This window comes from Aythya marila (genome assembly GCF_965140915.1).
Source record: "Aythya marila genome assembly, chromosome: 24".
NCBI classification, from domain to species: domain Eukaryota; kingdom Metazoa; phylum Chordata; class Aves; order Anseriformes; family Anatidae; genus Aythya; species Aythya marila.
In genome coordinates, this window is record NC_139065.1 from 6,107,152 (window position 1) to 6,132,655 (window position 25,504).

General features: G+C 55.2%; 1 protein-coding gene across 1 annotated transcript; it reads left to right on the forward strand.

Moving 5' to 3' along the window:
• The first annotated feature begins 1,702 nt into the window (after window positions 1-1,702).
• AHCYL1 (adenosylhomocysteinase like 1) lies at window positions 1,703-24,177 on the forward strand. Its single transcript, XM_082778442.1, has 17 exons — window positions 1,703-1,950; window positions 14,707-14,818; window positions 15,448-15,591; window positions 16,437-16,537; window positions 16,799-16,901; window positions 17,147-17,241; window positions 18,109-18,215; window positions 18,298-18,414; window positions 18,608-18,671; window positions 20,064-20,152; window positions 20,746-20,816; window positions 21,186-21,280; window positions 21,357-21,455; window positions 22,026-22,094; window positions 23,324-23,402; window positions 23,833-23,953; window positions 24,077-24,177. The coding sequence occupies exons 1-17, from the start codon at window positions 1,843-1,845 to the stop codon at window positions 24,081-24,083; spliced, it is 1,581 nt and encodes a 526-aa protein (XP_082634568.1). The 5' UTR covers window positions 1,703-1,842; the 3' UTR covers window positions 24,084-24,177.
• Window positions 24,178-25,504: the final 1,327 nt, after the last annotated feature.

Consider the following 25,504-nt stretch of genomic DNA (forward strand, 5'->3'; position numbering starts at 1 on the left):
CAGAGGAGAGAGTGTTCACTCTGGAGCTGAATGATGGCAGGGATGCGGCCACACAGCAGAGCTCGGCAACGTGGTGCTGTCAGAGCAAAGATCCTGGCTGCTGGGGTGGGGGGTGAACCCCTCCCAGATTTACACCTCACCTGTACTCACCCTGACGCCCCCAAACTGGCAAAAGCACAGAGAGGAGATCTGGGGGAGCAAAACCTGCTTTCAGTGCCCACTTTTGGGAACCATATAGGTAGGGGGGGAGTGGTGGAGCCATTCCCATCACTCCATGCACGTACAGGAGGGTGGAAAATAATCCTCGGGGGCTTGAAGAAGGCGGTGGGTGCCTGAGACCCTCCAAAATCTGTTTTTATTTTGTATGCCTTAAAAGCAGATGATCTGCCTCAGCAGTGTTAAAACGGGGTGGTTTTGGGGGAAAGACGCTTGGGCAGCACGTGGCTCGGCCTGGGGGCACCCTCCCTGCAGCTTGGGGGGCTCGTGACCCCCATGCTAAGGGGCTCTGGGCAGCCTGGCCGCAGACTGCTGAGGGGGCAGCGCCGGCCCGGGCAGCGCCGCGGGGCCGTGGTTCCCCCCATGGCCCTCAGGCGGCACGAGCCAGCCCCGGCCACCCCTGCGTCCACCCCTGTGTGATGCTCGCCGCCTCCGGCGAGAACCAGCCCGGGGCCGTTTTGTGGCCAGACAGAGTGATTTTGGTTAAAAATGTTATCTGCAGGCCCCAGTGGGTTGTTAACCAAAATGCTGATGTTGGCCCACTCTGTGTGTTGCGGGAAGGCCAACGCCGCGCCCCGGCGGGGTCAGGCCTGGAGGGGCTGTGGCTGGCGCCCGCGGGTGCAGCCGGGCCGGATCCTGGGGCCTGGGGTGCCCACAGCCCGCGGCCCCCCAGGGCAGCCGGGGACAGGCAACTGCCGCAGGGCCGGGCCCCGTGCCTGCAGCCTTGGGGATCCCAGCACGGCACAGGATGCGGCCCCCCGGCACCGCCACTGAGCGGGGGGCCGTGGAGTGGGGGGGGCTGGCCCTGACCGGGGCACAGGGTCTGGACCCCCTGGGCCGGGTACCCCCAGGCCCTGCTGGCCAGGGCAGGGGGTACGGGGCTGCTGCTGCTGGGCCTGCCGGGCCGGCCTGCCCCTGTGGCTTTTTCTGGTGGTTTATTTATGTACTTAAGCTATTTCCCCCTCTTGTGATTTACTTCTTTATTTTTATTTTTTTATTTTTATTTATATTTTTTTAAATTTGTGTTATTTCTATTATTATTTGTGTTACTTCCATTATTTCTATTTCTATTATTTCTATTTCTGTATTTATCTTTTTATTGTTTATTATTTTTATTATTTCTCTTCTATCTTTTTATTCTTTTTATCGTAATTTCATTATTATTGTTGATGTTTTTATTGTATTTTTTCTTTCTCTTTTTGTTGTATCTTATTGTATTTTTGTTATTTTCGCTGTTCCTTTCCTGTACTCTCACCGTTACCGTCACAGTCTCCGTGCGTTACTCTCGCTGTCCCCGTTCCTGTCCCGCCGTCCCGTCCCGCCCCCCCCAGGCTCCCCCCGCCCCCCGCCCTTTCTCTTCGTGCCGCGGTTCGCTCTCCCTCCGCTCCCCGCCGCCGCCGCCAGGGGGCGCTCCCGCGCCGCTCCCGCTCCTCGCCGCGCGCGGCCTCGCGCGCCCGGCGGGTGCGCGCTGACGTCAGCGCGCGCCGACGTCACGGCGTGGCAGCCCCCGGTGCCGAGCGCGGCGCCCGCAGTCCCCGCCGCAGCGCCGGCACCGGAGCCTCCGCCGCGGGATCGCGCCCCGCGCCCCGCCCCCCGCCCCCGTGCCCGGCCCCGCCCCGCCGCAGGATGTCGGTACCGGAGCCCGCCGGCGGCGAGGAGGCGAAGCAGGCCAAGGAGGCGGAGGACGCCGAGAAGTTCTCCTTCATGGCCACCGTCACCAAGGCGCCCAAGAAGGTACCGGCACCGGCACCGCGGGGCGCAGCCCGGGGGGGTTCTCCCGGCACGGCCACCGGGGGCTGCCGGGGGGGCCTCGGGGCCGCGCCGCCGGCGGCCCGGTGCTGGCCGCGAGGTGCTCGGCGCCGCGCGGGGCCGCGCAGCCGGGGCACGAGGTCCCCGCGGGGCTGAGGGCCGGAGGCGGCCCCGGAGGCGCCCGGTCCCCGCGGCACGGCCCTGCGGGGGGGTCGCGGCCGCTGCTGCGGCGGAGGCAGCGCCGCCTGCCCGGGCTGGGGCCGGGACCGGCAGCTGGAGGCTGCCCCGTGCCCGGCGCGCTGTATCCGGGCTGAGGACGGAGCCCGGAGGAAGGAGCGGAGGAACGTGGAGCTGGGATCTGCCTCCTGCAGGGGGGGCCCAGCACGGCTCGAGCTCAGGGGTTGTTTTTTCCTTTTTGTTGCTGTTGTCTTCCATGAGGCTGGGAAGTTACCAGCGTGCGGCTGTGGCCAGCTGAGCTGGGAGGAAGAGCAGTCTGTGAATCCTGAAGCATCCTGCAGGGCCAAAAGACGCGCAGGAAAAAGAAATGCCCCGTGTGCCTAGGGGGGGACCATCCCAGCATCCTGAGAGACGAGGTTTGCTTGTTCCTGGGGGGCGTGGGGCAGTTTTATTTCCTTGAATTTGCTGCTGTACACGCAGGCTCCTTGCACGGTGTGAAGAGCACCCGTCCGGCTCTGCGGTTGCTGCGGCCTCTCCCAGCTGGGTGCTGATATGAAAGGCGCCCTGAGCAACACGAGGCAGTGGAGGCTGATAACATCAGCAGGCAGCGAGATCTTGGGGATTGTGCGATGCAGCTGAGGTCAAGGAACGGAATGCTTCGGGCCACTGTTCTCCTTGCCTGGCTAGTTCCTGCAAATAGAGCTCGGTAATGGCGAAGGCGTTGGCAGAAGGATAAAAGGACGGGACGGGAGAATTGCCCTCCTGAGATAAGGCACTGACTGCCTCCAGCTCAAGGCGTTTTCAGATGCCTTCAGAGCAGGATCGCAATTAAACCATTACAATGCCTTCCAGTTTTAATGCAAGTCAAAGCTGCTTATTGCAGTTCTCAGTGTGGCCTGCGAAAAAGAGGGCTGAGAGGTGATTCACCTGCGTAAAGGTGGGGGATGTCGTGCGTGGCCTCCAGGTTTTTGGGCTCCTTGAGCTTGGGGCTGCAGCTCGCATCAGATGCTTGGAGGTGGGGGGGGAGGGTGGGACTATGGCCAAGCCGAGCACAGGCTCGGTCTCCTCTGCATGACCTGCTGCTGAAGGGATTTTCAAAGAGGGGCTTTGGCTTGTTCTGGTGTTTGGGCAGTGCCAGCGTGCAGCGGGAGGGCTGGTGTGAGCCTGCCCACGTTGCCGTCCCCAGCTTGAGGCCCCTCTTGGCCTGAGGGGAGGATCTCGGGTGCAGCTGGAGCTGCGTTGGCCCCATAGATGCTGTGCAGTCTGCGTCTCCCTTGCCTTTGGTAACGCTGCCCCGGGCACTGGCACGAGCCCGAGCAGCGCAGCACACGCAGAGGATTGCTGACGTATTTTTTCCCCTCTTGTCATTGAGTTGTTTAAGGTGAAAAAGTGAAACAGCAGGAGGTAAGAGATTAAAAGATTAAATATGATCAACTCTGGATTTAAGTTGGAGCCGCAGCAGTAGAGGTGAACAGAGCTGTAGCCTTTATGCAGAAATGCGTCTGGTTTTCCTCCAAGATCTGGGGTTGCCTGGCTCCACTGAAACTCCTTTTTTGCTACTGTTTATGGGAAATTGGTCTGTCAGCAAGATAACACCAGCTTTGGTCAGAGTGAGGCGGTTCTTTGGTGGGGAGTGGTTTAAAGGCAGAGGTGAGTGATGTTCAGCCTTGTACTTTTTTCAATGTGTGCCTTGATGTTGCAGGGGGATTCTGGGGACACTGAGGCTTGTGTCTTGCCCAGGTTAAGTGAAAACGGGCATGGGGGTGAAGGAGAGCTGAAGGGTAGGGTGTGCTCTTCCAAAGCTCCGTGTGTGCCTGGGCATCTGCTCTTCTCCACCCTGGGGACCCACAGGTGCCCTTGGCAGCGGTTTCTTTTCCAGTCTGCATCAGCTGCTCGGCAGAGCCTTAAACTCCTGGCCGTGCTGCGCTGTGGGTGCCCTTGAGCCTGGGGGACGTGGCGCCGTCCTTGGGGACTGGTGGCAGAGCAGGGGATGGCTCTGTAAGCCCTGTCCCTGTTCGTGTCTTCAGCTGATCCATGCCGTGTCCTTGTTGCGCGGGCTCGGGTGCCCACACAGGCTGCGTGCCCTTTGCGTGCCTCCCTCCTGTGCAGCCCGCTCCTTCACAGGCGGGTGCTGGCGGACAGACAGACAGACGCTGTCTCTCTCTGCAGACAGGTCTGCTTATTCATGCAGCTGGAGCGTGAAATGGGCTGCGGCCTCGGACTTGCCCTCGGGGAGGTGAGAGCCGCACGGCAGCCCTGCACCCCGAGCAGCCGGCGAGCCCGTTGCCGGCCCGCTGGGGTCGGTGTGGTGTCCCTGCGGATGCTGGTGCCGGAGGAGTCCTGCGGAGGCTGCGCGGCAGGGGATGCTAACGCACAGCGCCGCAGCTTTGCAGTGGTGCTGAGCCGGAGCCGCGCGGGGGTGGCAGGCGGTGGGAGCAGGGGACGGAGCTGCCGGTGCCTGCAGTCCCCTGGCAGGGCCGACGGCTGTCCCCCGAGCATCCTCTCTGCTGTGGCTTTTTGAGGTCGCCTGCGGGGCTGCTCTCCTGCTGTTGAGCTCTGCCTGACCTTTGCTGCTTTCTGCGCAGCCCCTTCCTAAGGCTGGGTTTTCTGCCGGTCCTGACTTGTCTCTGGTCCCTGTTGTCCTGCCGGGGCCAGGTGCTCACAAATTCGCCTTCCCCCTCGGTGTGCAGGGGGGATAGGGCTGCCCTTGTGTGCACTGACACTGCTCCTGGAGTCACTTGTTTTTCCTCTTTAATTTCATCCCTTAGACTGACAGCTTGTAAATCTTTGTCTGCCTTTGTGAGCTTGTCCATGGCTCTGGCCACCACCTCCTTTGCTGGCTGTTTAACCAGACGTGGTGTGCTTGATTGTGTTTGCTTCCTTGCCCAAACCATCTTTTGGTTTCTCATCACCTTCTCCCAGCTGGTTTTCCTTCCCATCTAGATGCCAAGGCTGGGATGCTGCTGGAGGGCTGCTGCTCTGCAGAGACCCCTGCGGTGGATCTGGCCTTTTTCAGGGTGTAGGGAGGCAGTGAACACGCTGGGTTAGAGGGCTTGGGGCTGATCTGGCTGGATCCCTGGCGAGTGCAAGCCACGTGGGTGTTAGGAACTGAGGTGATTTACTTGGCGGTTGTTCAGGGCTGGCAGCAGGCAGGTCACCGGTGGTGCTTTATTAAATGACAGAATCTTTAATTATTTCTGATAGAAGTTGCTCTTTACATGTATGTCCTTTTCATCGCCCTGACTTTTTGGAGAGTCTCAGTGATGTATGTAAAGGAGGCCTCTGCTTGTGACCCAGCACTTCTGCAGGGTCAGAAAGTGCTTAATTAATTAATATTGAACTGAAGAGCAGGAAGAAGGGAGACTTCCTGGGCTCTGACACAAACCATCTTCAAAGTGATGTGTCAGGGTGAAGCACCTGAAGCATCTCAAAAAGCGTCTGTGATTCTGTGAAAACAGACAAGTTTTGCTCATCTGTTCTCCCCCTCCTTCAGCACATGAGGTGGGTTGTTTCCGCGCTGCTGGAGGTGGAAAAGGAGGTGCATGTCCCTTTGCAGCACCATCCAAAAGCAGCTCCTGTCCGTTGATGGTGCAGGCGTCGGGGCAGTGTGCCTGAATGGCACTGAGTCTCCTGGCCCCTCTGGGAGCCTCCTTCCCTTCCCTCTGGACCCTGGGAAGCCTGCTGGCGGCAGGAGGGTGCTGCTTTCCTTTGGCCTCACCCCAAATGTGCAGTTGCCTTGTGGAAGGACTTGCCCATGCCGGTACTTTCTTTGGGACCTCATCCTTTTTTGCTGTGCAGATGCCGGAGCCTGCTCTCGTGCTCCCTGCTGGGCCTGGGGTCTTGCTCTGGAAAGCAGCTCCTTGAGGCCAGCCTGGAGGTGCCCTTGCAGATAAGCAGCCGGCTCAGCACAGGGCTGTGAGCTGAGGACCCTGCCCAGATTGTTCCTCCCAGGAGCCAGCACGTTCCTTGTCCCAGGTGTTTGAGCAGTGCTTAGTCAAAGAGATTTGCTCGTATCTGGCCGGGCCTTTTATCATCAGCAGTTTCCTGCGGGCAGTGCTGCTGTTTGCAGAGGGCTTTGCTGCGCTTTCTGCTCAGCCCTTGGACTGGGGCTGCTTATCTGGGGGCTCTGACCCGCGTCCACCCAGCAGGTCGTGGTGACGGTGGAGGCGGCTGGCCCTGAGCCTCTGCCGCTCCCGTGGGGCGCAGACCGCAGAGGACCTTGCACCAGGGCTACAGCAGCACGCGGCCTCCCCTTCCCAATGAGCGTGGGGACAGTGGCTGGGGGCTGCTGGGGGGGGCTCTTGGAGTCCCGCGGAGCGAGGTGGTTGAGGACCGGGGCGGGAGGTGGGAGCTGGAGCCGTTCGTGCCTTTGGGAGGCCACCCTGGTTGCCCTGTCGCGTTGGGCTGCTTGAACTCTGAATTTTAATTACACTCGGGGATCAATACGGTGGCCTTGGTAACGAGCTTATTGCTGCTGCAGAATCTGTTTACTTCAGGTTGGTGACAGCCAAAGAACTTTGGTGGCCGAGGACATGATGTTCCCGCAAGTCAATCAGGGCGCGTTGTAATGCGGGTGAGGCTCCCCAGCCCTCGGCAGGGGGGACGGCTGCTCCTTGGCTGCTCCTTGCCTGCTCCTGGAGCCCGCTGGCAGGGCCCGCGGGTGCTGCTTGGCTTTGCGGGCCAGGCTTTGGGTGGATGCTGGTTTACGAGCGGGGTGCGGGCGCAGGGAACGGCTCCTTGCAGCCTCTGCAGGGAGAGGGAAGGTAGGCGGCGTGGAAAGGAGTCTCCTCGGGGCTTTGCCTCGCTGAAACTTCCTGATGGCCTGCGGTGTGAGGATCAACCTGTGCCTGCTGTTTTCTCTCTTCTCCTTCACCTCCCTGCAGGGAGCCCTGAATATTACAGTTTTGCACCATGGGGAGAGGCTTGTGTGGAACCTGGGCAACTTCTGGAGTGAAAACATCTGGCTTGGAGCTGTCTGCCTCCTGCAGGCAGTGCAGCCTGTGTCTCCGTACGTTTCAGTTCCTTCTACAAATACTCTCTGCACTTGCTGTCCCCTCAAGGAGAGCCAGTTCACTTCTTAGCCCTCCTGCAGCCTTTAACTTAATGGAATGAATCCTGTTTGCAGGAGGCTGTTGTCTCTGCCCTGGCATGGTGGGTTGGTGTCCGGGAGGGTGACGTGCGTCCGTCCTGGTAGCGAGCCCTGAGCAGCAAACTGCCTGCGCTGAAGCCTGGTGTTCCTCTCCTGCCTTGCAGCCCCTCCAACCAGATGCAGCAAAACACAGGACTTCTCTAAGGCTGAAAGAGTCCGTGTGAGTGAGAGGCAGCTGTAGGTGACGCATCCATGGAAATACCATTGCGAGGGGCCGGTGGGCAGTTGGCCAGGGCAGGGAACACGAGGAAATGGAAGAGCTTGTTGTTACATTTCCATCTGCATGGCTATTTCCCGACTTGGTGAGATGTGCTGCAAACGGGCCGCGTCTGTTTTGATGCTGATCCTGCCAGGCATTTTTCTCTAGAGCCAAGGCACCGGGATGGAACACCTTTTAAGTGTGGCTGGAGTCAAGGTGGGGTGGTGTTTGCCATATTCATCTCTTGAAAGAGCAAAAAAGGTCTTGAAATACTGGGACTCAGCAGGCCAGTTCTGGGGAAGAAACGGGGGCAGATGGGACACTCACTGTGCAGGGAACCAGGGCTGAACAGGCTGGTTTGCTCCCCAAGCACACGTGATGATGCCTTAGGGTTAGGGAGAGGTTTGGGGTTTTCTTGTGTTTGGCTGCTGGCTGTGGCTAACCCTCACTCTGGCCTGTGCAGTGGGGCTGGACTCAGCGCTTCCTCATGTTCCCGTGGTCTTGTCCAGCTGTGACTGTAGACGAGTTTGATTTAATTCAAAAATCAGAGTTAATTACTGTTACACAAACAAGTTTCTGTGGCCTTCAAGCTCTAAAGTGGCCAGACACCCCCTTGGGGCTGGTAGTCCTCCATCTGCCTGCCAGCCCCTGTGGATGACTTAACCCAGCAGGGGGTCTCCAGTTAATACCAATGACCTTACTGCCTGTACCTGTGGTTTGCCACAGGGGCACAGCTGGGGCGTTGCTGCAGATGTGCTGCTAGGCGGTAAGGCTGTGATGTCTTTACACCCCACAGCCAGCTCTGAGCGAGAAGCCCGTTGAAGACTTCTCCCAGGGTGTGCTTTCCCTGTTTCCAAGCCTTATCTGTCCTCTGCATCCCTTGCTATCTCTGCTGTGTGAGCTAATTAGCTGACCCAGCAAGCAGAGCTGATTGCTTTTTGCACTGTGGAAGGTGATGCTTTCCTGCCCGGGTAGCCACAGCCCCACGCTGCACCATGCTGGTTTTCTAGGGTTAACCTCTGAAACACCATGGGCGTTCACTGCCCTTAAAGATTGTGGGTATCTGACCTGTGCTATCCCTCCGCGTTACAGCGGGAGCGATCCTTTGCCTCGATTCCTGGAGTCCAAGGACCAGGTGCCTTATCTGCTGGGGGAGAGCTCCTGGCTCCTGCTGGAGGGAGCACACCTTTGACCTCAAGGCGTTTATAAGGCAGCAATTACTCCCAGTTACTCTTTAACAGTTGGACACTTAAAATCGCATTTACTTTATTTAATCCTGTGTTCTGTTTATTTTTCCCTTAACTAGCAGTCACAGTGATTCCCGTGATGGCTGAAATCTTGTGGCGGTTTCCAGCCTATTAACCTTTGGAATGGACCCATTTTGTTCCTGGTGTTTCTTTTCTACCGAGCACTGGGTCTCGTGTGAAAGTTCTTAATTTTCCTCTTGTACTCATGGAAACTTTTTTTTTCTTCCCAGTGCTTTACCCAGCCATCCCTCATCTGCCAGTGACGGATGGAGGCTGGTATTAGGGCTTGGCTGGTTTACTTTGCCAGGACCTCAGTGCCCTTTATTTCCTTGTCGGGAACGGTGTGAAGGTTTCCAGACAGAGGCCTGGCTGCGGTTCCTGCTCAGGGAGTTGGCTCTGCCTTGCCAGTAGAAAAACCTGCCCCGTGAGCCCTCCTGGTGCCAAAGGCACAGATTGGAGTGGCACTGAACGTGGCGATGATCCCACTTGGGTCTGCAAAGTCGAGTGGCACCCTTGGGTGGTGAATCTGCCCAGCAGCTCTTGGTGTCAGCGCATTGAAGCCCTTTGAGATGCCCTCTAAGGTTTGAGCTGGGGAGCTGTCATGTCCCCGAGGAGTTGCAGGTGAAGTCCTCTGGTTGTGGAGGCCGTGCCTGGAGCTGAAGCAGGTCCTGCTCATGGACATCATGCCTGTAGCCCGTGCCGTGCCCCTGCTTGCTCTCCCTTGGTGCTCTTCCAGGTGTGGGGAGGTTCGGAAGATGCTGATGTTGATGCTGGGCTGTTCTCTCCCGTGTCCCTGGCTGGCTGTGTGTGGGCAGCAGGCGATGATGGCTGAAGCCCTGGGCACTGCTAACGCACCTGCTGTCTGGGTCTGCCCTGCCTCCTGCTCTGGCTGGGTGCCTCTTGCTGCCAAACTGATTGGAGCTGGCAGTCGGGTTGTGCCATGAGCTTGGCCACAGCCTCCTGCGAACTCGTGCCGTCCCTTGTCTGCTAGCCTTGCGCTGGCTCGCTTGGCCAGAGCTGGGAGGAGCTGAAATGGGCTGCTGGTACGAATCGTGGAGCCAGATGCACCTCTGAAGCCCTTCTGAAAGCCTCCACTTGCTGGAGGTTTGGGGCAAGGGATGGTGAGAGGTCGAGGTGGAAGCTGCTTGCTGGCTCTGACGTCCCCATCCAAGTGCCTGATTTTTTCCTCTTTCCGTCAGTCCTTGCAGGATGCTGCAGACTAGAAATGCCCCCTGGGGCTGGATAACCCTTACAGGGTAGGAACCTGAAAACACCTGTAGCTGCCTTAACGGTTTCTACCACAAAACCATGTGTGTCCCGTTGGGTCCTGAGCAGGATCCGTGTCCCCTGCGTGCGGGGGGCTGCGGCCAGCCCACAGTGGGTCCATGCCCCTCGTCTAGATGCTACTGCCCTTTGGGAGGCCACGGGAACGGGGCTGGGCTAACCCAGCCTGCAAGTAGGGCAGAGTGGGTCTGAGGACAGCGGCAGCGCTGCTTGCTCGGGGCTGCTGCCAGCGATTGTGGCAGGAGGCTGCGGGTCACTTCGGGGAGGGCTGTTTGCTCCCCATTAGGACATTTTGGTCCTCTCCAGACCCTGTGGTTGCAGGAGCGGAGCCCAGAAGAGTGCCGTCCCCTCTCTGGGGAGGTGGCCCAGGCAAACCTGCTGCTCTGCTCTTCTTATTGACCTAGAAAAGAAGAAAAGCCTCAAGCTGTTTTTTTTTTTTTTTTTCCCTCCTCTCCCTGTTGGCTGCTGTGTAGCTGAAGAGACATCAGCCCCTGGGGTGCTTTTTCCCTTTCTTCCTGCTGCATTGACTGAACGTGATGACTTGCTTCTGAAAATAAGTGAATTTAAACAATTGCTGTTTAGAAATGTCCAAGCTCACCAGCACGGCAGGACTCGGCTCTGCATGAGAAAACAGTTGTGGCTTCCCTGGGGGAAACCGTGCTGGGGGAATGGACTTTCTGCAGACAACGAACCCTCAGCAGTAGCCTGGGTGTTTGAAGCTTCCCATCTCCAAGCCTTCAGAACTCAAAAAGCTGCTGATAAAGTCTGTGTGCCTTAGCAGTAGCTGAGTGTAAGTGGTTTTAGGTGGTTTGCTGCTTTCTCATCATGTTTGGAGCTCAGAGCCTGTTCTTGTCCCCATTGTGTTCCTGCAGGGCAGAAGTGCCTGCAAGGGCACCTTCCTGTCCCAGTGTGGCTGCACCATCGCTCACCTTGTCTGTAAGGAGAGGGGAAAAAAAGGGGTAAACCCGGTGGCTCCCTTCCCTGGGGTATGGGGGGAGCCTGGCGCCGCTCCCCAGCACGTGTCTGTTCCCTGTGGAGCCCGTGCCTGGGAGAACCAGGTCAGCGCCTGGCCTGGAGCTGGTTGATGCCTTTTCAAACCCACGTTCTCCTTCCACCGCCCAAGGCTGTGCAAGGCACAACCAAGCCGGAGGGGTCCCTGCCCCTGAAAACAAGTGGCCGCTGTTGGAAGTCGTCGGTCGGCGTGGGGATGGGTGCGGATGTGCCAGGTTTTGCAAGGGGAGAAAATGTACTTCAGCCTTGGCGGGGGTGACTGAGAGCCGGCAGCATTCAGCACTGCTGGGCTCAGATTTGGCCAGCTGGTGTCAGATCCTACAGGGCTTCTCCCTGAAACCCTGCTGTACCAAGCGAGGAGCTTGGTGCAGGGCTTGGTGCCCATTGGGACCCCGTTCCTGTCTCCTGCTGCCCAGCCCGAGTGGGGAAGCGATGCTGACCTGCCGTGGAAAACACACGGGCTCTGTTCTGGGGCGTACTGTGCAGAGAAATCAGTGCTCTGTTGCTTTGTCTCCTTGGTCGTGAATTGCTGGGCCGAAAAATATTTTCCTTGCTCTCAACCATTGTGCTCCACCCGGCTGGAAAAGCCGCTTCCAGCAGGACGGAGGCTGGGACGCGGTTTGTGAGCGTGCCCCCTGCAGCCAGGCATGGAGCCCCTCGCTCCTGCTCCCCTCCTGCCCCTGCCAGCCCGGCGTTGTGCGGCTGCCTCCGCAGCCCCCGGCCGTTCGTTCAAACTCCTGGGACATCCACGGGATTACAAGATTTTCTCCTTTGCTTTAATGCAGCTAGAGAGTCTGGCACGTGGAAGGTAACGCGCTTCGCCTGGCCACAGTGCCTGCTGTCCCCCCTCGTCTGCCTCTCGGCAGGTTGCCGAGGCTGCGTTAATTTGCTGGGTTTGGAGGAGGTCTGAGGTGCAAATGGTGCCTTAGATTTGGGAGCTGCTTGCGATGTTTGGTGATAATTTTAGACAGGGCAGATTTTGTTAAGCTGCAGAGTTGAGATGAGCCCTGGTAAAGCCACGGCAGGGATTACTGTGGTTAATTCGGCGCTTGGTTTCCTTAGCAGTGATTTTTATTCTTCCCTGGATTCTGACTGGTTCCAGAACTGCGTGCTTCCCCCAGAGTGGGGCTGTGCCCTGGAGCTGGCTCAGCATCCGCGGCCAATCCCTAAGGAGGGACCAGAGTCTGGAGGGGACGGCGGGATGCGGTGGCAGGTAGATCTCGCCTGTCGTGGCAGCACGGGCAGAGCACTTCCATGTCCAGCCCCACCTCCTTCCCATCATGGCCCAAATGTGCTTTCCTCCAAGAAGCCATCCAGGCCACACAGATGCTGTGCCCCGGCCTGGGGGTCCGATGTCGTGGATGCTGTAAGCAGGGACAGATGTGTGTCTGTGACCTGGGCTGCAGCAGTGAAGCCTGGGTTATCTGTTGGTTTGTTTCTTTTACCTCCTAGGTTCACACCTTTCCTGGAAATGTTTTTCTGAGATGGAGAAAATTCCTCAGCTAACACTTTAAGCTGTTTTAATGCCAGCAGCTGTTTTATGGGGCATGTTTACACCCTCTGGTTTGATGAGCTGCCAGAGGAAGAGTTGGGGAGGACAGGGTGGAAATCTTGCTGTGCTGATGTTGCTGCTCTGTTTTCGCCCTGGAAATGCCCACCAGCAATTTGCCGATGCAGAGTTGACGCAGGCCTTTCTCCGGCTCTCTGGTGGAAGATTGACCCAAGCGACAGACGTTGGAACGGAGTCCAGCAATGCCATTCCTTGGTTGGGGACCTGCACAACAGCTCCAGCCCCGAGGACACTGCTGCTACCTGCCTGATGCCACTTGCTGGAAGCGTTCCCGTACCTCTTATCTCCTGGCATCCTGCAGCTAGGATGCCCTCAGGTTCCTCCCTCTGTGCTGAGCAGCCTAAAAGGATTGCAAAAACAAACCTGCAAATTCCATTTAGCATTCTTTTTCCTTCCACTAATGCAAATTCATGCAATTTGTGTCTGAATCACACGGCGTCTGCTGGGAAGGCTGGTCTGGGCAGCAGATGCCAGGCTGTTATGTACCCAGTGCAGAGTTGCTGGCTGAAAACCTTTTAGCAGCAGCACCCACAGAAATGCCTGGGATGCTTGCCTGGGAGCGCTGAGGGACTTGGCCTGCGGAAAGGGTGTCTTCAGCCTGTCTTTGGAGGAGATGCTGGGTTTGTGTCCTTCACCCGCGTATCCTCCTGCTAGCTTGGACTGTGCAGTGGGCTTTGCGTCCCTGCTTCCCCTCCTGAGCAGAATACCAATGCTGCTTTTGGCTCCTCAGCTGCCTTTCTCCAGAAGCTGTCTCCATTTTACAGCCCAAATAGCCGTAACAGCACAGCAGCCGCCCCGTCTCAGGCTCTGCAGATTCTTCCTTTCTGGGACAGATGGTCTCAACTAAATGGCTTCATTCTTCTCCCCATGAAGACTGTTTGCCGCATCAAAGCTTTTGGGGAGCTTTTGGGGTTATTGTGACATGGAAAACCCCTCCTTGAGGCCACTGTGGCTTGTCTCTTTCCATCATCTTGATCTCTTCAGGACTCTTCTCGAGGTCTCCTGGGTCCGTAGGGATGCTTTGTTAATCCCACTCCCTGTGATGATGTTTCATCCCTGTTAAGTGGCAAAATTAAATCCTGCAGCAACATGATCAGAGGGAAGAGACCATGCTGGGGGTCTTGGTCAGCAGGGTGGGGGTCTCCTGCCTGGCAGCATGCCTGGGGGGTGGGCATCAGCCTCTATTCCTAATTCCCTTTAATCTCTGCTGTCTTTCTCTTGCAGAAGCAGCAATAGGGCTTTTGCTGCCTGATCAGACGGCATGTCAGCAGCAGCAGAGCAGTTTGGGGCTGTTTTTCCACTGCTTTGATGAGCCAGCTGTAGGTGCTGGAGCCTCGAGTTGCCTCTGGCTGAGCTAGGAAGGAAGGGTGGCTGATTTAGGACTTCTTTTACAATGGAAACATCTGTAACACACAGGAGATTGAAAGTCAATGCAATGTCAACTGCTTTTTGTTGAAATGTTCTCTCGTTAGGTTTTCCCCCTGCTTTTAGTGTTGCTTTTGGAAGAATGTGCCATGTTTTTAACCTGCGGGATGCCCTGCTCCTGAGAAGGAGCCCAGAAGCACCAGGGATCTACTTTTCTAACAGGACCACCCCAGTTTTCTTGCCGCTGCTGCATTTTCAGGCAGAACCAGGTGGACCTGATTCGGGCAGGGGCTGCTGGAGCCTGGGCTCCTCTGAGCTGTGTGGGGACCTCTGCCTGCCCAGTGCATGTCTGGAGGGTTGCACAGTACTTGTGTGGGCAGTCAGACCTTTCCTGGAGGAGTGTTGTGAGTCAGAGAAGGGCTGAAGGGGATGTTTCCAGGCCTGCTGAGTGCCTTTTTTTTTTTTTTTTTTTTTTTTTTTTTTCCCGTTAACTTCAGGTGTTAGGCGTCAAATTGGCTTTAACCTTCCGGTGGCAGAGCTGACAGGGCTGAGGAGGTTCAATTTTGGGCATCTGTTCATAGCCACAGATCTGTTCCTTGATCCATTTGGTACTGCTCATTTCTGTGTCTAGAGCAGTCAGGGTGGACTGAAGGGAGCCCTGGGCTCATATAGCCTGGATGATGGCATGCCATGAGGAGCACCTGCTGACTTAGAACTTCTCTTCCTTTGCATATCTCAGCAAATCCAGTTTGCAGATGACATGCAGGAGTTCAGCAAGTTCCCGACCAAGACTGGCCGCCGGTCCCTGTCCCGTTCCATCTCACAGTCTTCCACAGACAGCTACAGCTCTGGTAGGTTCTGGGCTCCTCGTGCCTGCGCAGCTGTCTCCTAGGTCTGGTGTCAGGGCCACATGCTGCTTGTACCAGGTGTTGGGATGCTCCATGCTGCTGGGTGGTACTCAGATGTGGAGGCTTTCTCAGGCTTTCTGAAGTTCAGACATTGATTTTTTTTTTTCTTCCTTTCCTTTTCTCTTGGTCTTTCTCTAGCAAAAGCTTTTTTTTTTTTTTTCCTTCCCTACGTGTTGAGCACTGGGTTTTGTAGAAATCTAGAAATCCAGCCTGCAGAAGATGTTGGGGAAGGGATTATACTGTTTGATTGCCTCCTCTCTGGCTATGTGGACTTCATCCATATTCCACAAAGCTGGGTTTTAACTTACCTGCCTTTGAGAGGTTTGTATTTTGGTGAACCAGCCTTATTCACTCTCATAGTTAAACTTCAGTGCATCACTTAGCTCTGGGTTATTTTAGAGAATGAGAGTGCAAAATCCCTATGGGCATTGGCTTTCCTTGTGAAATTTGTAGTTAGAGCCATTGGCATGTGTGTGCATGAAAGCCGGAAAGCAAAACAGAACAGAAACCTGCCCAAAGGGTGGGTTGGAAAAGGGTCCCTGGGGTGACGTGCGCTCCTCTGTTGGCTTTAGCTGCCTCCTACACAGACAGCTCTGATGATGAGGTGTCCCCCCGTGAGAAGCAGCAAACCAACTCCAAAGGCAGCAGCAATTTCTGTGTGAAGAACATCAAGCAGGCAGAGTTTGGACGCCGGGAGATTGAGATCGCCGAGCAGGGTAAGGGAGTGTGGGATGTGAGGGGTTTGTGGGGCTTGTGGCCGGGTCCTATGCCCACTGAGGGCAGGAACTGAGAAGAGGTGATTCCCAAAATTCTCATTATGGCCTTGGATAGCTTGACTGCACTGTCTCCCACCCCCACCCCCAAATCCACAGATGATGTGGAGAAGAGCTAGATGCAGTAGCAAGCATTAACAACGTGTTGCATCCATCTTCTAATGACAGCGAGGGCTCTTGTAGGGTTTAATGTCCTAGTGGCTCTGGATGGGAAACCTCAGTGGGCAAGGATCTTGCAACGCCTTCAGAGACACTAAAACTGACTGCCCCAACCCCCTCCCTTGGGGCTTGCGGGAAGCCGAGTTACCATTTCCCGCAGGGCTGATTGGGTAACTTTGCTTTCAGGCTCCTTTTAGACACATGCTACAAAGCCAGAGAAGGGGAAGACAATACAGGCACATTTAGAGCAGCTCTTTTGAGATGTGGCAGCACTGTTTATGTCTTTATGTGCTTTTCCTCGGTGTAATTCTGCTGCAAGACTGGTGACTCCGTAGCTGGGGCATATTGGTTACCTGCCATGGGCAGTGCCTGCTCTTTGTTATGTAGCTGGGAGGATGCTGTGTCCTGAATGGCTCTGTCAAATGATGGGTGATGATTGTGTCTTGATCCCAGTTTGGACAGAGCAGTCAGACCGGGGATGGGGAGTTTTCTCACTGGCTGTATGACAACTACAGGAAGAACTGTGGGGATGGATGTGTCCTGTGAGACCACTGAGAGGGGAGCAGGTCTGGCAGAAAGGAAGTCCTCCAGAGTAAGCCATCATTAAAACCCCTCTTTTCCTTTTGCAGATATGTCTGCTCTGATTTCACTCAGGAAGCGAGCTCAAGGGGAGAAGCCTTTGGCTGGAGCTAAAATTGTAGGCTGTACACACATTACAGCACAGACTGCGGTGAGTGGCTGCTTGTTGGGGGCATCTGGGGTGGGAGAGACGAGCTTTTCCCTGGAGAGGAAAGTCTCTGAAGTCTCCTAGCCTTGAGGAATTGGTGGAGGCACCTTCACTTTTCTGGTAACCTCTCAGAGAGGTTCTGCTGCCTACATTTTCCCAGGGCGATGTTTGCTGAAGCCGGTCCTTGGTCAGTTCCTGGCTGCCCATAGCACAAGGCTGTGCTCGGGCTGTGCTGGTGCTGTGGCTCACCCCGCTGTCTCGCAGGTGCTGATCGAGACCCTGTGTGCGCTGGGAGCGCAGTGCCGCTGGTCTGCCTGTAACATCTATTCCACCCAGAACGAGGTGGCGGCCGCCTTGGCAGAAGCAGGTGAGTACAGCTGAGCCTGGGTGAGCGGAGTCCCTTCCAGTCCCTCTCCTGGCTCTGTGGCCTTGTTCTAGGAAAGGGTTGGACCAAATATCTTTTAGGGAGGGATAAGCAGGTCTGCTGTTGGTGTGGGCTGGGATTTGATCCCTGCGTGGCCCTCCTGTCTGTGGCTTTCCCAAGCTGGCCAAGCAGAAGAGAGCTCTGCCAAACTCAGCGGGTGCCAAGGATACTCCTCTTTCTCCTTCTAGGTGTTGCTGTGTTTGCCTGGAAAGGGGAGTCAGAGGATGACTTCTGGTGGTGCATTGACCGCTGTGTTAACGTAGAAGGCTGGCAGGCCAACATGGTAATGAGCCTTCTTCCAGCCCTTCCTCTGTGGAGCGGTCACTGGGGACTCCTCACCCTTCCCTTCCTGGGGCTGTTCCTAGGAGCGTGCTGGGGCTGCCTTGGCACCTGCTGGTGTTGCAAATGCCTTCGAGACCCTGCTAAAGCGAGCGTCCTGCAGAACGGCAGCTGGAGCTGGGCTGGGGGCCACCGTGAGGGTTATGGGAGCTGTGGAGGCAGTGTCCAGAGTTGTATAGCCCAATGGCATGGGAGCATCTCCTGTCACAGCTGCCAATGAGCTGAGAAATCACAGGACCTCTTTCCCCAAAGGGGCAGCCCCATGGGAGCTGCCCCAGCTGCTGCTGTCTTGACACAGATCCCATCTGCAGGGGTCTTTGAGGGAGACCTTTCCCTTGCTGAGAGCCAGTGATGCCACTTGCTGCCTTGGCTTGGGGTCTGTGATGACTAGTCATGCGAGAGCATGTGGCACAGGGCTGTGACAGCTCCTGTAGCCTTTCCTCTTGGCTGTTTGCTTTTGGAGCACGAATGTTGTATCTTCCTTCTAATCTCAGACTGTTTAGTTAGTGCTGTCTGTGGTCGTGTTTCCAGGCTGCAGAACAATAGCAGGGGCAGAAAACCCTGCTAGGGTTCATCAGCTCCACACAGTGGGTAAGAAATCCTCCCTTCCAGAGGAGACCCTGAATCACTGGCATCTAGGAGAATCTGGTAGTCCTGGTCCCCAGTCTTCAAACAGCCAGTCCCCAGGCCCAAATAGCCTTCCATCAGTGCCTGGAGATCCTTTCCATCTCTATCCCCATCCTGTCTCCTGAAAGTGCTGTTCCCAGTGGAAAGACTGACTGCCCCATGCTCTTACTTGCCTGTTCTGTAGATTCTGGATGATGGTGGGGACCTGACCCATTGGGTTTATAAGAAGTACCCCAACATATTCAAGAAGATTCGAGGGATCGTGGAGGAGAGCGTGACTGGTGTTCACAGGTAGGAGGTTTGGGAAGGCTGATCTGAAGATCTCTTATCCAATTGCTGCTTTCTGCTCTGACCTGGCTCTGTCCTCTTCCAGGCTGTACCAGCTCTCCAAGGCTGGGAAGCTCTGTGTCCCAGCCATGAACGTGAATGACTCTGTCACCAAACAGAAATTTGACAACCTGTATTGCTGCCGGGAATCCATCCTGGATGGGTGAGTCCATCTCTTTTCCCCATCCCCACTTCAACTCTTAATGGTGGATTTGGCTCTGGTTGCTCTTGAGTGGAGACTGCGCTCTTTGCTGCTTCGCCCTCACTGTGTGTTTGCAGGATTTGGTTCTGGGGCTCCTTGCTGTCAGCGGTGTGCGCCTGACTAATCCCAACACAGGTCTCTCTCTGTCCCCCAGCCTGAAGAGGACCACAGATGTGATGTTTGGAGGGAAGCAAGTGGTGGTTTGTGGCTATGGGGAGGTGAGTTTCATAAGCTGTGAGTCAGCCTCCTGCCCAGCTATCCTTCCCCCAGGCTGTCTCCTGCTCCTTCCCTGCTCAAAGGCCACTCACCTTTGCTTGATATAGGAGATCAGATCGGGTGAGCCATTATGGGGGAAATCATGCTAGAGCCTACTGGGAGGCTGGAGAACAAGCATCAGATTTCCCAGCTTGCCTGTAGATTAGCTGGGCTGTAAATATGACGGCTGCTGGGAGCGCTGGCCTGAATTATAACTACCCCATGGGTGCACCCATCTGCTATCCCTGGACCAAGTTCAGCATCCAGCCTGGCTGTCACTCTGCCTGTGACAGAGGAGGTGGAGGGGCGGGCTGCATCTTGCTGGTCGATAACGTTCTGGCAGGGGGGAATCGTACCGCAAACTTGTAAATGATTCTGCCCTGGCAGAGCACGGAGCCAGGAGCTGACACCTTCCCTCCATCTGTGCGCTGTCTGTTTGGGTGTTTATCTTCCTGCGCTGCAAAGGCCTGGCAGTAGCTGCAAATGCTCTTCCCAACAGGAACATGCTTACTAATTTATTTAGACACCAGTGGAACCCAGCTCTGCTTGACCAAGAGGTTGCACTGGCTCTTGCCCAGGCCCTCTGTGGTGCTGTGTGCTTCTCTAGCTGTGTTTTGTGCTGGGAGTTGTCATCTCTGGGGCCTGTCCTGAGTTTTACTGGATTTCTGCACATCAAGGGAGCCTTTCCACCCTCAACGGTTTTCCCTTTGGATGTGGGTTGGAGTCCCAGTTTGTCCTTCCTGGCTATTTTCAGTAAGTGAGGTTGGAGCTGGGTGATAAGTGAGGGTGTCTCTGGAGACGTTCCTTACAGCACTGAGCTGGCCCAAAAACAGGGCTGAGCATGGGCATGCGGAGACTAGCCAGCTGTTCGTGTGGGTAAGTGGCATGGAGACCAGGGTTTTGCTGGGATGTCCTGTGTAATTCTGTAGTGGACAGAGAGGGCTAGAGTTGGAGATGCTTTAAAAGGAGCTCTGCTCTCCCACATGCTGATGTGGGAAGCATGGGAAGGAGGATTTGTCCCCCCCATCAGTGCAGAACAGCTCTGAATGTCAAAGCCCTTTGGTTTAGGGGCAACTGCGGGAAGTACACACTAATCCATGCTCTGCTGACTGGGAGTGGGGTGGTTTTAGAAGCTCCTGGTGGCTGTGCTGGGGGACAGGTGTCCACGAACAGGGAGCTGGGCACATGGTACCCAGCAAATGGGGCTTCTGCCTTGCTGAGCTGCTCCTGGCATTAGGCAGAAGGGCAGCTGTAGTGTTGCCCAGCCTGGGATGTACTCTGGCTGTTTTGGGGAAGGGATTTCTGCACTCAGTGTGTCCTGCATTTGGCTTCATGCCGGTGCTTTGCCTCTGCAGGTCGGCAAGGGATGCTGTGCTGCTCTGAAAGCCCTGGGAGCAATCGTCTACGTCACGGAGATTGACCCCATCTGTGCTCTCCAAGCCTGGTGAGATGTTAAACGTAGCTTGTGAGCACCTCTTCCTTCTGCTCTCTGGCCTCCTTTGAAGTCTGACAGAGGCTAAACAGAGACAGGAGAATCTGTGGCTAATCTCAGGGAGTGTACATCTTTTTGGGGTGTGATGGGGAAGTACTGGGGTGTTTTCAGGACTGGTTCAGTGGTGGGATATCAGCTGCTAGGCACCTGCCTAGCTGGCTTGGGAAGACTGCTTAAGGGTTCCTGCAGGGCTAACTGAGTGTTTCATACATCCTCCAGCTCTTACAGCATTTGTGAGAGCAGGTTTCATGCCGGATCCTTTGCACAGCCCTTCCTCTTGCATCTGGCATCTCTGGGGGTGTGGAAAGGTAGCCTGGCTGCTGTCATGAGTGATTCAGAGCTGCTCCATCAGTGTCTGGACACCTAACTGGGCAACCTGCTGTAGGGAACCTGTTTTGGCAGGGGGATTGGACCCGATGATCTCGTGAGGTCCCTTCCAACCCCTACAATTCTGTGTGTGATAGCACTGAGACCCCTTCTGGCCTAAGGCAGAGGGGGACCAGGCTTCTCCTCCTCATCGTGGTTCCAATCTCTTTTTTTGCCAGCATGGATGGGTTTCGTGTGGTGAAGCTGAGTGAAGTAATCCGTCAGGTCGACGTTGTCATCACCTGCACAGGTAGGGATGGAGAAGGTCCTGGGTGACCATTGAAGCAGGCTGGGAAGGAGCAGTTGTTCCCAAGCCGGTGTCTCAAGGGCTCTGGGGCTGTTTGGGGTGGAGGACAGTTTGTTGCCACATGTTGCTGATTCTACACCAGCAATAGCTACTCTGTGGGGAGAGTTTTTTCTCTTAACCCCCAGTTTGCTGTTTGATTGTGCTCTTCCCCATGAGGAAATGTTTTTCTGTGGCCAGCCAGGAGGGTGCTTGTCCTGGTTGATGTCCAGTTGATGTTGTCTCAAGCTGGGCTTCTCAGACCCAAGTGCAGGGAAGGAGAAATTTGAGAGTTTATAGTGCCCTTGCCTTGGGTTCATCTGTGCCCTGCCACAGGAAACAAGAATGTTGTGACCAGAGAACACCTGGATCGGATGAAAAACAGCTGCATTGTGTGCAACATGGGCCACTCCAACACGGAAATCGATGTGGTGAGTGTGCCTACTGGCTGTGTCCGCCCTGTGGTCCTCCCACAGTGACTCCAGCCTCTTCCTCCTGCCCCTGCAGACCAGCCTGCGGACCCCTGAGCTGACCTGGGAGCGGGTGCGCTCACAAGTGGACCACGTCATCTGGCCGGATGGGAAGCGGGTGGTGCTGCTGGCCGAGGTGCGCTGAGAGCTGTGCTGCCACATTGCTTTGGGCATCTGCAGTGATTTCCAGGCGGGTCAGAGTTTGAAACAGTCTTAACCAGATAGAAAGGTGCTGGGATCCTTGGAACCTAGGAGGAGGTTCAGAGCGCAGGAAAGGGTTACTTGATTTTATTTTATTTTTTCTTGAGGTAAGGGAAGTATTGTGTACCACATGCAGCCATAGAGTATCTGGTTCATTCTTTTGAGCCAGGAGCCATTTCTGAGAGCCAAACACCGTCTGCATCTGGCTTTGACAAGGTTTCCCACGCAGCAAACTGGCTGGGTGTCTCCTCTTGCCTCTCAAGCTCTACTGGCACTAGGAGGGGCTCCGTTTTTAGGGACTGCAAAATCTCCCTGCACCAAATCTGAGGGGTAGGGTGGAAACTAAGACAGAGTCTGGGCAGCCTGGTCATGTGCATGGCCCTTGAATTATTGCCCTGTGGTTGTCCCCTGGCCCAGGGAGAGGGTAGAGGTGAATCATATCTCAGGTGATTCAATTTGCCTTGGAGGCAAGTTCAGCTCTCGGCACCCTTCTGCTGTCTCCTAGGGCCGTCTTCTCAACTTGAGCTGCTCCACGGTTCCCACCTTTGTCCTCTCCATCACAGCCACCACTCAGGTCTGTACACTGTGGGGCTGAGGGGTGTGAGCAGTGGCGTGTGCCCTGAGGGTCTTGTAAGAGCCTTGGGGTGGGGGCGGTTTGGAAGAAGCTGGGAACCTGCAGTGCTTGGGGTTGTGCTGGCACCACAGATGTGGTAGGCACCACCTCTTGGCTGGAATGTGGCTAATGATGGCGTGAACTTACTGCTTTGGTTACAGCTGGGAGATAACTTTTAAATGAGTCACGCTCTGTTCTGGCAAAGTTCCTGTTGTACCATAAGCAACTGGAGAGCTCCCTGAGCACAGGTTTAAGCTTACTTCTAAGCAAGGCTTTGTTTTGTCTTTGGAGTTCTGCTTTCTGTATGACAACAACAAAAACACATAACTGGAGTGACTCTTGGAGATCTGGGAGTCAGTGGTTAAATGCTTTTGAGCATCATCACCGTCTCAGCTGGGCGGACATGGCTTGTATCCTGCAGTTTGCCCTGACTCCACCTTTCCAAAGAAAACGATGATTGAATTTGGCTCTGCTCTGTGATCTGTGCTCAGCGCTGGCCACATGAGCAGCATGGTGCCGCAGGCAGCCGAGGACAGCACAGCCTTTATTCTGCAAGTGGTGGGAGGAAATTGTGGGGCTGCAAACACAAGGGGGGGACCAACGTCTGGGCAAAAATCACCGCTGTGATCAAGGGGATCATGCTAATTGTGGGGAATCTTCTTTTCCTCACACTTGTCTGTGTAAAGTGGTGGGGACAGGGGCTGTGTTTTGGACCTCATTCTCAGCTGCATGAACTGGCCCTCAGGAAGATGCAGTTTTATTTCTGTCAAAGGAGAGGCTGTGGTTTTTGGAGCAATGCTGCCAGCTTAAAATGAGCAATTCCTTTATTTTCAAGTGATGCAGCAGCCTTACGGTTTAAGGGAGTTATAGCTGCTCCCCTTTCCTTCATCCTTGTGTTCTGGATTTCCCTTGGGCATTAAGCCCTGTGCTGCAAACAGGCTGGGTGGCACCTCATCTCTGACCTCTCTGGTCCTCCCCTGGTGGTGGTGGGATCCTGGAACCTGGACAGGGATTCACCTTTGGGTAGAAGTACCTCCTTCAGGGCATTTTGGAAATGGTCACTCCCCTCTCTCAGGCTTCCAAACCTGATCTCGACTGCTGGGAGCTTTGTGCTGGTTGCAGGTGTTCAGTGCTGCCTGGCTGGTGGCTGTCCCTGACTGTCCCCGGTCTGTCCCCTGTGATCTCTGCAGGCTCTGGCTCTGATTGAGCTTTACAATGCTCCCGAGGGCCGCTACAAGCAGGACGTGTACCTGCTGCCGAAGAAGATGGGTGAGTGAAGAAACTGCTTGCTGTGTCCAGAGCTGCTTTATGCACTGACTTGTCCCCTGACTGATGGGGGGCAGCAGTTTTGGATATAAGGAGAAATTCAGATCTGGGTGGGACAAATCTTCCAGCTAGAGGATGAGTTCAGGGAAGCAGCAGCAATCTTGAAACACTTGCACCTTGTCCTCTTTATTTTCTTTAATGCTCTGTGGTGTGTCAGGTGTCCCTCATCCTGAAGCCTTCCTGCTTGGAGGCTTTCATGTGCCTTTTGGTGCACATCCTGCCCTCCTCGGCACCAGGGCTTGGGCTCAGCTCTGCCACTGGGTTGCCTGATGGTGAATTAGCGGTACTAAATGGCAAGGACAGCCCAACTAGACCACTGTGTGTTCCCCTGCCCTGCTGTGGTGTGATGAGTTCACTTCCCTCTCCTTCCCAGACGAGTACGTTGCCAGCTTGCACCTGCCTTCGTTTGATGCCCACCTGACGGAACTGACGGATGATCAGGCAAAATACCTGGGACTCAACAAAAACGGGCCTTTCAAACCCAACTACTACAGGTCAGTGCTGGCTGGATGTTGCTGGGGACATCGCTTTCCACTGGGAGCTCTGTGACCCCTCTGCAGATGGGAGCTGTGTCCCCAAGTGCTCATGGCCTCACTGTCACCTCCCTTCTCTTCTAGATACTGATGGACCATACCTATGAAGGACCAGACCACACAAGGCAACATGAGAGATTATTTTTAAAAATCATTTTTTTGACCTACTTTTTTTTTTTTTTTTTTTTTAAACCAACAAAGAAACCTGTTTTTACTTTTATCAGTGTGATTTTAAGGTCACCTTTTTTTTTTTTTTTTTTTTTTTCCTCTTGAGTTTTCACCCTTTTATGTGACCACATCTCTGTCTGATCTTGGCAGACAACCTGGGATTTGCTTCCTGCTTTGATGTGGCTGAAGCCGCTGGTGGCTCCCAGCCCTGGTTCCCTTTCCTGTTGTGTGAAGGGCAATTAATTCCTGCAGTGGTGGTTGGTTTTTTTTTTGTTTTTTTTTTTTTTGACCTTTCCAGCCCATGTTAGTCTTGTCCAGGATATCTGCAGATATGGAGATGCTGTTCTACATTATCTTACATTTTCTTTCTTTGTGTGGATTATCTGCAACTTCTAAATTGCCTTAAAGAGCCCAGTTTTAGCTGCTAGATCTATGCTCCTAGCTCTGCTTGGGAGCAGAGTGGCGCCTGCTGGCCACCTCGTGAATAGGTGACTGTCCCCACCCGGCCAGGGTCCGTGTGCGGAGGTGGCTGCTGGCCTGGGTTTGGCTGGCTGGGTACGGGGAGTTCACTGTTCCAGGGTGCTAATCTGAATTTGGATGGGGGTCACTCACCCAGCATTATCCTCATCTCTCCTAGTGTGTTTTTTTGTTTGTTTGTTTTTGTTTTTTAGCCAAACTGCACCTTAATTGAGTTTAAAACTTTTTTTCCCCCTCTTTCTCCTTTTTGATTCTTAAAAAGATGTATTAAAGAGGGGAAAAGCACTGGGGGTGCATCTGGCTGCAGAGTTCGGGCACTTGCTGCATCAGAGCGGCCCCATCTCCCAGCAAGAAGTGAGGGTGGTTTTTAATGGTGTCTGGGTTTTTCAGGGGGGCATTTCACTTTTGTTTCAAGATGGATGCAGAGATGAACCTTCCCCCTGTCCCAGCCTGGGCTCCCCTTTGCTGCCCCATCCCTCGAGCTGGGCTTTCTCAGCTGCCTCCCCTGCCCTCTTATAGTGTTTCAGCTGCTCTCATTGCCTTGTTCTTTCCTTTCCTATCCTTGCTGGTGACAAATACTTCTCTTTTCCATCTCTTGCAGCTAGCCCCAGGACAGGGAAAAGTCCTTGCAACCCAGTGAGGTTTCTCTTAGCTTTTATTCCCCCCCCCCCCCCAATGCCTCTTTCTTCACCTGGCGAAGGCCAGAGCACAGCGGAAAGGACCCTAGCCCTGGGTTCTCTTGTTCCCTTGCTGCCTGTGCTGCCTGCGTCGCCTGGTACACGGATGTGAGATGCTGTGGTACCCACGAGAGGGCTGCTCTTGCTGCCCTGTCCCCAGGGACAGGGGATGCTGTTTTAGCGCTGGGTT

Excerpts from the sequence above, each read along its gene's own strand:
- AHCYL1 (XM_082778442.1), top strand. The coding sequence starts at position 1,843 with ATGTCGGTACCGGAGCCCGCCGGCGGCGAGGAGGCGAAGCAGGCCAAG. Across the intron at positions 20,153-20,745 it reads ATCTGTGCTCTCCAAGCCTG|CATGGATGGGTTTCGTGTGG; the intron begins GTGAGATGTTAA and ends TTTTTTTGCCAG. Across the intron at positions 23,403-23,832 it reads CCTGCTGCCGAAGAAGATGG|ACGAGTACGTTGCCAGCTTG; the intron begins GTGAGTGAAGAA and ends TCTCCTTCCCAG.